This window comes from Salvelinus alpinus, chromosome 11, assembly GCF_045679555.1.
Source record: "Salvelinus alpinus chromosome 11, SLU_Salpinus.1, whole genome shotgun sequence".
Classification (NCBI taxonomy): Eukaryota; Metazoa; Chordata; class Actinopteri; order Salmoniformes; family Salmonidae; genus Salvelinus; species Salvelinus alpinus.
Window position 1 is genome coordinate 4,902,145 of NC_092096.1, and position 12,366 is coordinate 4,914,510.

General features: G+C 48.1%; 1 protein-coding gene across 1 annotated transcript in view; it reads right to left on the bottom strand.

Annotated features, from left to right (window-relative positions):
- The window catches only part of LOC139533498 (receptor-type tyrosine-protein phosphatase O-like), a 127,877-nt gene extending 116,985 nt beyond the window's left edge, over positions 1 to 10,892 (bottom strand). Inside the window, exon 1 of the mRNA XM_071331574.1 lies at positions 10,432 to 10,892. Within this exon, the coding sequence (XP_071187675.1) occupies positions 10,432 to 10,500 (69 nt within the window). The 5' untranslated portion in view covers positions 10,501 to 10,892. The remainder of the gene's footprint in view (positions 1 to 10,431) is intronic.
- Between the last annotated feature and the right edge of the window lie 1,474 nt (positions 10,893 to 12,366).

The window sequence follows — 12,366 nt, forward strand, 5'->3', positions numbered from 1 at the left end:
GAACAGCTCCCCTCCTAAAGGACACCAGCAGTATGGTCTCAGAACAGCTCCCCTCCTAAAGGACACCAGCAGTATGGTCTCAGAACAGCTCCCCTCCTAAAGGACACCAGCAGTATGGTCTCAGAACAGCTCCCCTCCTAAAGGACACCAGCAGTATGATCTCAGAACAGCTCCCCTCCTAAAGGACACCAGCAGTATGGTCTCAGAACAGCTCCCCTCCTTTGTAAAGGACACCAGCAGTATGGTCTCAGAACAGCTCCCCTCCTAAAGGACACCAGCAGTATGGTCTCAGAACAGCTCCCCTCCTAAAGGACACCAGCAGTATGATCTCAGAACAGCTCCCCTCCTAAAGGACACCAGCAGTATGGTCTCAGAACAGCTCCCCTCCTAAAGGACACCAGCAGTATGGTCTCAGAACAGCTCCCCTCCTAAAGGACACCAGCAGTATGGTCTCAGAACAGCTCCCCTCCTAAAGGACACCAGCAGTATGGTCTCAGAACAGCTCCCCTCCTTTGTAAAGGACACCAGCAGTATGGTCTCAGAACAGCTCCCCCCTAAAGGACACCAGCAGTATGGTCTCAGAACAGCTCCCCTCCTAAAGGACACCAGCAGTATGATCTCAGAACAGCTCCCCTCCTAAAGGACACCAGCAGTATGGTCTCAGAACAGCTCCCCTCCTAAAGGACACCAGCAGTATGGTCTCAGAACAGCTCCCCTCCTAAAGGACACCAGCAGTATGATCTCAGAACAGCTCCCCTCCTAAAGGACACCAGCAGTATGGTCTCAGAACAGCTCCCCTCCTAAAGGACACCAGCAGTATGGTCTCAGAACAGCTCCCCTCCTAAAGGACACCAGCAATATGGTCTCAGAACAGCTCCCCTCCTAAAGGACACCAGCAGTATGATCTCAGAACAGCTCCCCTCCTAAAGGACACCAGCAGTATGGTCTCAGAACAGCTCCCCTCCTAAAGGACACCAGCAGTATGGTCTCAGAACAGCTCCCCTCCTAAAGGACACCAGCAGTATGATCTCAGAACAGCTCCCCTCCTAAAGGACACCAGCAGTATGATCTCAGAACAGCTCCCCTCCTAAAGGACACCAGCAGTATGGTCTCAGAACAGCTCCCCTCCTAAAGGACACCAGCAGTATGGTCTCAGAACAGCTCCCCTCCTAAAGGACACCAGGAGTATGGTCTCAGAACAGCTCCCCTCCTAAAGGACACCAGCAGTATGGTCTCAGAACAGCTCACCTCCTAAAGGACACCAGCAGTATGGTCTCAGAACAGCTCCCCTCCTAAAGGACACCAGCAGTATGATCTCAGAACAGCTCCCCTCCTAAAGGACACCAGCAGTATGGTCTCAGAACAGCTCCCCTCCTAAAGGACACCAGCAGTATGATCTCAGAACAGCTCCCCTCCTAAAGGACACCAGCAGTATGGTCTCAGAACAGCTCCCCTCCTAAAGGACACCAGCAGTATGGTCTCAGAACAGCTCCCCTCCTAAAGGACACCAGCAGTATGGTCTCAGAACAGCTCCCCTCCTAAAGGACACCAGCAGTATGGTCTCAGAACAGCTCCCCTCCTAAAGGACACCAGCAGTATGGTCTCAGAACAGCTCCCCTCCTAAAGGACACCAGCAGTATGGTCTCAGAACAGCTCCCCTCCTAAAGGACACCAGCAGTATGGTCTCAGAACAGCTCCCCTCCTAAAGGACACCAGCAGTATGATCTCAGAACAGCTCCCCTCCTAAAGGACACCAGCAGTATGGTCTCAGAACAACTCCCCTCCTAAAGGACACCAGCAGTATGGTCTCAGAACAGCTCCCCTCCTAAAGGACACCAGCAGTATGATCTCAGAACAGCTCCCCTCCTAAAGGACACCAGCAGTATGGTCTCAGAACAGCTCCCCTCCTAAAGGACACCAGCAGTATGATCTCAGAACAGCTCCCCTCCTAAAGGACACCAGCAGTATGGTCTCAGAACAGCTTCCCTCCTAAAGGACACCAGCAGTATGATCTCAGAACAGCTCCCCTCCTAAAGGACACCAGCAGTATGGTCTCAGAACAGCTCCCCTCCTAAAGGACACCAGCAGTATGATCTCAGAACAGCTCCCCTCCTAAAGGACACCAGCAGTATGGTCTCAGAACAGCTCCCCTCCTAAAGGACACCAGCAGTATGGTCTCAGAACAGCTCCCCTCCTTTGTAAAGGACACCAGCAGTATGGTCTCAGAACAGCTCCCCTCCTAAAGGACACCAGCAGTATGGTCTCAGAACAGCTCCCCTCCTAAAGGACACCAGCAGTATGGTCTCAGAACAGCTCCCCTCCTAAAGGACACCAGCAGTATGGTCTCAGAACAGCTCCCCTCCTAAAGGACACCAGCAGTATGGTCTCAGAACAGCTCCCCTCCTAAAGGACACCAGCAGTATGATCTCAGAACAGCTCCCCTCCTAAAGGACACCAGCAGTATGGTCTCAGAAGACTCCCCTCCTTTGTAAAGGACACCAGCAGTATGGTCTCAGAACAGCTCCCCTCCTAAAGGACACCAGCAGTATGATCTCAGAACAGCTCCCCTCCTAAAGGACACCAGCAGTATGATCTCAGAACAGCTCCCCTCCTAAAGGACACCAGCAGTATGGTCTCAGAACAGCTCCCCTCCTAAAGGACACCAGCAGTATGGTCTCAGAACAGCTCCCCTCCTAAAGGACACCAGCAGTATGGTCTCAGAACAGCTCCCCTCCTAAAGGACACCAGCAGTATGGTCTCAGAACAGCTCCCCTCCTAAAGGACACCAGCAGTATGGTCTCCGAACAGCTCCCCTCCTAAAGGACACCAGCAGTATGGTCTCAGAACAGCTCCCCTCCTAAAGGACACCAGCAGTATGATCTCAGAACAGCTCCCCTCCTAAAGGACACCAGCAGTATGGTCTCAGAACAGCTCCCCTCCTTTGTAAAGGACACCAGCAGTATGGTCTCAGAACAGCTCCCCTCCTAAAGGACACCAGCAGTATGGTCTCAGAACAGCTCCCCTCCTAAAGGACACCAGCAGTATGATCTCAGAACAGCTCCCCTCCTAAAGGACACCAGCAGTATGGTCTCAGAACAGCTCCCCTCCTAAAGGACACCAGCAGTATGGTCTCAGAACAGCTCCCCTCCTAAAGGACACCAGCAGTATGGTCTCAGAACAGCTCCCCTCCTAAAGGACACCAGCAGTATGATCTCAGAACAGCTCCCCTCCTAAAGGACACCAGCAGTATGGTCTCAGAACAGCTCCCCTCCTAAAGGACACCAGCAGTATGGTCTCAGAACAGCTCCCCTCCTAAAGGACACCAGCAGTATGGTCTCAGAACAGCTCCCCTCCTAAAGGACACCAGCAGTATGATCTCAGAACAGCTCCCCTCCTAAAGGACACCAGCAGTATGGTCTCAGAACAGCTCCCCTCCTAAAGGACACCAGCAGTATGATCTCAGAACAGCTCCCCTCCTAAAGGACACCAGCAGTATGGTCTCAGAACAGCTCCCCTCCTAAAGCACACCAGCAGTATGGTCTCAGAACAGCTCCCCTCCTAAAGGACACCAGCAGTATGATCTCAGAACAGCTCCCCTCCTAAAGGACACCAGCAGTATGGTCTCAGAACAGCTCCCCTCCTAAAGGACACCAGCAGTATGATCTCAGAACAGCTCCCCTCCTAAAGGACACCAGCAGTATGGTCTCAGAACAGCTTCCCTCCTAAAGGACACCAGCAGTATGATCTCAGAACAGCTCCCCTGCTAAAGGACACCAGCAGTATGGTCTCAGAACAACTCCCTTCCTAAAGGACACCAGCAGTATGATCTCAGAACAGCTCCCCTCCTAAAGGACACCAGCAGTATGGTCTCAGAACAGCTCCCCTCCTAAAGGACACCAGCAGTATGATCTCAGAACAGCTCCCCTCCTAAAGGACACCAGCAGTATGGTCTCAGAACAGCTCCCCTCCTAAAGGACACCAGCAGTATGGTCTCAGAACAGCTCCCCTCCTAAAGGACACCAGCAGTATGGTCTCAGAACAGCTCCCCTCCTAAAGGACACCAGCAGTATGATCTCAGAACAGCTCCCCTCCTAAAGGACACCAGCAGTATGGTCTCAGAACAGCTCCCCTCCTAAAGGACACCAGCAGTATGGTCTCAGAACAGCTCCCCTCCTAAAGGACACCAGCAGTATGGTCTCAGAACAGCTCCCCTCCTAAAGGACACCAGCAGTATGGTCTCAGAACAGCTCCCCTCCTAAAGGACACCAGCAGTATGGTCTCAGAACAGCTCCCCTCCTAAAGGACACCAGCAGTATGATCTCAGAACAGCTCCCCTCCTAAAGGACACCAGCAGTATGATCTCAGAACAGCTCCCCTCCTAAAGGACACCAGCAGTATGGTCTCAGAACAGCTCCCCTCCTAAAGGACACCAGCAGTATGATCTCAGAACAGCTCCCCTCCTAAAGGACACCAGCAGTATGGTCTCAGAACAGCTCCCCTCCTAAAGGACACCAGCAGTATGGTCTCAGAACAGCTCCCCTCCTAAAGGACACCAGCAGTATGATCTCAGAACAGCTCCCCTCCTAAAGGACACCAGCAGTATGATCTCAGAACAGCTCCCCTCCTAAAGGACACCAGCAGTATGATCTCAGAACAGCTCCCCTCCTAAAGGACACCAGCAGTATGATCTCAGAACAGCTCCCCTCCTAAAGGACACCAGCAGTATGGTCTCAGAACAGCTCCCCTCCTAAAGGACACCAGCAGTATGATCTCAGAACAGCTCCCCTCCTAAAGGACACCAGCAGTATGGTCTCAGAACAGCTCCCCTCCTAAAGGACACCAGCAGTATGATCTCAGAACAGCTCCCCTCCTAAAGGACACCAGCAGTATGGTCTCAGAACAGCTCCCCTCCTAAAGGACACCAGCAGTATGATCTCAGAACAGCTCCCCTCCTAAAGGACACCAGCAGTATGGTCTCAGAACAGCTCCCCTCCTAAAGGACACCAGCAGTATGGTCTCAGAACAGCTCCCCTCCTAAAGGACACCAGCAGTATGATCTCAGAACAGCTCCCCTCCTAAAGGACACCAGCAGTATGATCTCAGAACAGCTCCCCTCCTAAAGGACACCAGCAGTATGGTCTCAGAACAGCTCCCCTCCTAAAGGACACCAGCAGTATGGTCTCAGAACAGATCCCCTCCTAAAGGACACCAGCAGTATGATCTCTATCATAGAATCTCTTGATCCTCTCCCTGAGAATACCTTGTTAGTTACTTTTGATGTTGAGTCGTTATACACTAATATTCCACAGGAGGGCGGTATTGAAGCTATGGAACATTTTCTTCTGCAACGTGACCCCAATGAACTACCTTCCAGTGCATTATAACATTGGCTGAAATAGTACTCACACACAACTACTTCATGTTTCTAAATGATTTCTTTATTCAGACATAGGGTACTGCTATGGGATCCCCCATGGCTCCTAACTATGCTAATTTGTATGTGGGTAACATGGAGAAACAGTCTATTTTCAATCCTCTCAAAAACGTTTTCTTGCCTAACATCATGATTTGGAAACGGTATATTGATGATATTTTTGTTCCATGGAGGGGTGATGCAGAACGGCTCCAGGCGTTCCATGCTTTTCTTAACTCCTGTTCTGAACATCTGAGATTTACTATGCAATCTGATACACGTCAAATCAGTTTCCTTGATCTTCTGATCTTGTGTGAAGATAATGTTCTATACACTGATCTTTACAGGAAACCTACTGATCGTAACAGTTTGATAACAGCTGATAGCCCTTGAAAAACACTTTGCCCTACAGCCAATTCTGTCAAATCAAAAGAATTTGTAAAGAACAATCAGATTTCGACAGAAATATGGCCGAGACGCAAAGAAAATTCAAGGAGAGGGGTACAAAAATGGTCGGATTAATAATACTGCCGTTGAGAAAATTCAAAACAAAAAGACGCATCCATGCGTTCTAACTACCCGCTCTTCAAAGCGCTCTGAACAAATGAAGGGAATCGTTCACAAACATTGGCACATTCTAAGATCCGGTGATAGTCTCGGTAATGTGTTTTCAGACCTTCCCTTGGTCGTACTCTCGCGGGGCAGAAACCTCAGAGATCAATTGGTAAACTCTGATTTAACCCCCCAAGATATTCCTGAACAACCTCTATTTGCGGCTTCACCGGATGGAAACTACAAGTGTAATGGCTGTGCTCAATGCAATGGCACGTATAAATGTAGATCCTTCAAACACCCACAAACAGGGAAACAGATCCCAATCAAAGGTGTTATCACGTGCTCCACTAAGGCAGTTATTTATCTTATAACTTGTCCTTGTGGTAAAAATTATGTGTGTAAAACAAAGCGCGAATTAAAAGTACGTGTCTCAGAGCATCGTAGCACCATTAGGTGCAAAAACTCGACGTACCCAGTTGCGGCCCACTTTTTGGAATAAAACCATTCGATTTCGTCTCTACATTATATCGGCATCGAACATGTCACCCTCCCTAGGAGAGGGGGTGACCGCGATAATTTATTGTTAAAACGAGAGGCTGCCTGGATCTTTAACTTAAAGACCCGTACTCCCTTCGGTCTCAACGTAGACTTTGATCTGAAGACATTCTTGTGATTATTGTGATTTTGCTATTGTAAATGTTTGTAGGCTTATGTAGCCAAATTGTATCTATGATCGTACGCTATCCATTTATGTTTTTTGTATGCTATTTTAATAGATGACAATTAACCAATGATATCAGGCCACACCATGATTACAGAGGACTGTGTGTGTCTTTTAACACTATATAAATGAGTCATCTCGCAGTGTTTATCATTATACCCTGATGAAGACAGCTTGTCTGTCCAAACGTTGGAGATAAATATTTTTACATCTGAGCTCCTAGAGTGAGAGGCTGTCCTTTATATTTTCTAGTGTTCCACTCCGCTAACCAGCACCTCTCCTAAACAGGTGTTCTACTCTGTTAGCCAGCACCTCTCCTAAACAGGTGTTCTACTCTGCTAGACAGCACCTCTCCTAAACAGGTGTTCTACTCTGTTAGCCAGCACCTCTCCTAAACAGGTGTTCTACTCTGCTAGACAGCACCTCTCCTAAACAGGTGTTCTACTCTGTTAGCCAGCACCTCTCATAAACAGGTGTTCTACTCCCCTAGCCAGCACCTCTCCTAAACAGATGTTCTACTCCGCTAGCCAGCACCTCTCCTAAACAGGTGTTCTACTCTGCTAGCCAGCACCTCTCCTAAACAGGTGTTCTACTCTGTTAGCCAGCACCTCTCCTAAACAGGTGTTCTACTCCGCTAGCCAGCACCTCTCCTAAACAGGTGTTCTACTCTGCTAGCCAGCACCTCTCCTAAACAGGTGTTCTACTCTGTTAGCCAGCACCTCTCCTAAACAGGTGTTCTACTCTGCTAGCCAGCACCTCTCCTAAACAGGTGTTCTACTCCGCTAGCCAGCACCTCTCCTAAACAGGTGTTCTACTCCGCTAGCCAGCACCTCTCCTAAACAGGTGTTCTACTCTGTTAGCCAGCACCTCTCCTAAACAGGTGTTCTACTCCGCTAGCCAGCACCTCTCCTAAACAGGTGTTCTACTCCGCTAGCCAGCACCTCTCCTAAACAGGTGTTCTACTCTGCTAGCCAGCACCTCTCCTAAACAGGTGTTCTACTCTGCTAGCCAGCACCTCTCCTAAACAGGTGTTCTACTCCGCTAGTCAGCACCTCTCCTAAACAGGTGTTCTACTCTGTTAACCAGCACCTCTCCTAAACAGGTGTTCTACTCTGTTAGCCAGCACCTCTCCTAAACAGGTGTTCTACTCTGCTAGCCAGCACCTCTCCTAAACAGGTGTTCTACTCTGCTAGCCAGCACCTCCCCCTAACCAGGTGTTCTACTCTGCTAGCCAGCACCTCTCCTAAACAGGTGTTCTACTCTGCTAGCCAGCACCTCTCCTAAACAGGTGTTCTACTCCGCTAGTCAGCACCTCTCCTAAACAGGTGTTCTACTCTGCTAGCCAGCACCTCTCCTAAACAGGTGTTCTACTCTGCTAGCCAGCACCTCTCCTAAACAGGTGTTCTACTCTGCTAGCCAGCACCTCTCCTAAACAGGTGTTCTACTCTGCTAGCCAGCACCTCTCCTAAACAGGTGTGCGTTTCTTTCACTTCTAGGTCATTACCTCATCTACCTACGTTATATAGGTATGTACCTCACTACGTTATATAGGTATGTACCTCATCTACCTACGTTATATAGGTATGTACCTCATCGACCTACATTATATAGGTATGTACCTCATCGACCTACATTATATAGACATGCACCTCATCTACCTACGTTATATAGGTATGCACCTCATCTACCTACGTTATATAGGTATGTACCTCACTACGTTATATAGGTATGTACCTCATCTACCTACGTTATATAGGTATGCACCTCACTACGTTATATAGGTATGTACCTCATCTACCTACGTTATATAGGTATGTACCTCACTACGTTATATAGGTATGTACCTACGTTATATAGTTATGTACCTCATCTACCTACGTTATATAGGTATGTACCTCACTACGTTATATAGGTATGTACCTACGTTATATAGTTATGTACCTCATCTACCTACGTTATATAGGTATGTACCTCACTACGTTATATAGGTATGTACCTACGTTATATAGGTATGTACCTCATCTACCTACGTTATATAGGTATGTACCTCACTACGTTATACAGGTATGCATGTCAGCTTTGACATCGGTTTTGTACATCGGCGTTAAACTAGACATCGGGCCGATGTCGATGTTGGCATTTTGTGCTAATATCGGCCGATTCCGATATGTTCACCGATATATCGTGCATCCGTAATACATATTACCTCCATCAATCACCTAACCAAACCAACATGTACATATTACCTCAATCACCTAACCAAACCAACATGTAGATATTACCTCCATCAATCACCTAACCAAACCTACATGTACATATTACCTCAATCACCTAACCAAACCTACATGTAGATATTACCTCAATCAATCACCTAACCAAACCTACATGTACATATGATGACTGGACCAATACAACACCTCATTACTGATGACTGGACCAATACCTACATGGTTTATAAAGAACCCAGGATGTTACATTGTATCAATCCTACATGGTTTATAAAGAACCCAGGATGTTACATTGTATCAATCCTACATGGTTTATAAAGAACCCAGGATGTTACATTGTATCAATCCTACATGGTTTATAAAGAACCCAGGATGTTACATTGTATCAATCCTACATGGTTTATAAAGAACCCAGGATGTTACATTGTATCAATCCTACATGGTTTATAAAGACCCCAGGATGTTACATTGTATCAATCCTACATGGTTTATAAAGAACCCAGGATGTTACATTGTATCATCCTACATGGTTTATAAAGAACCCAGGATGTTACATTGTATAAATCCTACATGGTTTATAAAGAACCCAGGATGTTACATTGTATCATCCTACATGGTTTATAAAGACCCCAGGATGTTACATTGTATCATCCTACATGGTTTATAAAGACCCCAGGATGTTACATTGTATCAATCCTACATGGTTTATAAAGAACCCAGGATGTTACATTGTATCAATCCTACATGGTTTATAAAGAACCCAGGATGTTACATTGTATCAATCCTACATGGTTTATAAAGAACCCAGGATGTTACATTGTATCAATCCTACATGGTTTATAAAGAACCCAGGATGTTACATTGTATCAATGTGTTCTGTATGAGAACCGCTGCTGTTATGCCGTAGCCTCTGGCCTGCAGCATCATGTACCCATCCTGTTGTCTGTTTGGAAATGATGTAGTGCCCTGAGTCGAGGCCCAAATCAGTCTGGATGGAACGGGAATCTCATTCTAGTCAAGACAGACAGGTGGGATCGGAATGCAACCTGTTTCGGGGCTGGATACATTGTATCGTAAGCCTATAGTTGTGATATATATGATACCAGAGGCTGTACCCTTCCGTTCTACCCTGCTCGAGGATGATGTCAGTCTAGTGATGCTGACATAAAGCGGAGGAATCACAGAGCGAGCCCCCCCCCCCAATACCCCCCCCCCCCGACCCACAGCCTCACAGTCGAATGACCCAATTTAGCCTGGAGAAACATTACAGAACCCAGACCCAGCATGCCATACCGTGTTATCTCCAGACGTAGACCACATTTGGCACGATAATAGGTATACAAGTATTATAGCGGTGGTGTTTTATCCATAAATACACGTTGAAATGTTATCCTCGGGACATTAGAGCAGAGGCTCTTCCGCTAAAACCCAGTCATGCTTCATGTGCCATCAGACATGCGGACCATCTCTCTCTATTGATCAGTAATTATTGAATAGAAACGGCTCGTTCTTACCTGGATACAGCACAGCAGATATATAACGCAAGGCACCGATGAGATCATGGTATCTCTACTGTTGTTCATTGAAGGGAGTCGATCGGGCTTCTGTTCTCAGGGCTCGCCTGCGATTTGCACATCCAGACAATGGTGAATTTTCTGCATCATCAGACCATCGAGCTATCCTCTCTCTCTCCGCCGAACCTGAGAGCACAATAGTCTCCGCTCTCCCCCCCGGTCCTCCTAAACGTCCGTTTAGATCATCCGCTTGGTGCCGTTCCTGTGCCAGAACGCCCCGATATGGGCCATATCTGAAACGTAGGGTGTCGATTTTTCAACAGCCGTCCTAACATCCGCGATGGGTCGGCGGAATAGATGGAGGGAGTAACGCGGCAGTGGCCATCATTTAATAAGGGACGAAACGAGCAGAGGCAGCCTGATCCTACAAACGGAAGGAGAGCAGAGACAGAGGCTGCATTCCCCCTCTCTCTCTCTCTCTCTCTCTCTCTCTCTCTCTCTTTCTTTCTCCAACGCCCCGCCCTAATCTGGTCAGAGAGAGGGAGGAACAGCACCAGCTAGCCTACTAGCTAGGCTACTATCATCAGATAGAGGGATGAATGGAGAGAGGGAGGCTGGAACAGCACCAGCTAGCCTACTAGCCAGGCTACTATCACCATCAGATAGAATGATGAATGGAGAGAGGGAGGGACAGCACCAGCTAGCCTACTAGCCAGGCTACTATCACCATCAGATAGAAGGATGAATGGAGAGAGGGAGGAACAGCACCAGCTAGCCTACTAGCCAGGCTACTATCATCAGATAGAGGGATGAATGGAGAGAGGGAGGAACAGCACCAGCTAGCCTACTAGCTAGGCTACTATCACCATCAGATAGAAAGATGAATGGAGAGAGGGAGGAACAGCACCAGCTAGCCTACTAGCCAGGCTACTATCACCATCAGATAGAAAGATGAATGGAGAGAGGTAGGAACAGCACCAGCTAGCCTACTAGCTAGGCTACTATCACCATCAGATAGAATGATGAATGGAGAGAGGGAGGAACAGCACCAGCTAGCCTACTAGCCAGGCTACTATCACCATCAGATAGAATGATGAATGGAGAGAGGGAGGGACAGCACCAGCTAGCCTACTAGCCAGGCTACTATCACCATCAGATAGAAGGATGAATGGAGAGAGGGAGGAACAGCACCAGCTAGCCTACTAGCCAGGCTACTATCATCAGATAGAAGGATGAATGGAGAGAGGGAGGAACAGCACCAGCTAGCCTACTAGCTAGGCTACTATCACCATCAGATAGAAAGATGAATGGAGAGAGGGAGGAACAGCACCAGCTAGCCTACTAGCCAGGCTACTATCACCATCAGATAGAAAGATGAATGGAGAGAGGTAGGAACAGCACCAGCTAGCCTACTAGCTAGGCTACTATCACCATCAGATAGAATGATGAATGGAGAGAGGGAGGAACAGCACCAGCTAGCCTACTAGCTAGGCTACTATCACCATCAGATAGAATGATGAATGGAGAGAGGGAGGAACAGCACCAGCTAGCCTACTAGCCAGGCTACTATCACCATCAGATAGAAGGATGAATGGAGAGAGGGAGGCTGGAACAGCACCAGCTAGCCTACTAGCCAGGCTACTATCACCATCAGATAGAAGGATGAATGGAGAGAGGGAGGAACAGCACCAGCTAGCCTACTAGCCAGGCTACTATCACCATCAGATAGAAGGATGAATGGAGAGAGGGAGGGATGGAGATCTCCCCTTTATGTCTGCTGACTGACTGCATCTGCCCCACTCCCAGATCAATATGTTACAGCAGGTTAACAGGGTTACAGCAGGTTAACAGGGTTACAGCAGGTTAACAGGGTTACAGCAGGTTAACAGGGTTACAGCAGGTTAACAGGGTTACAGCAGGTTAACAGGGTTACAG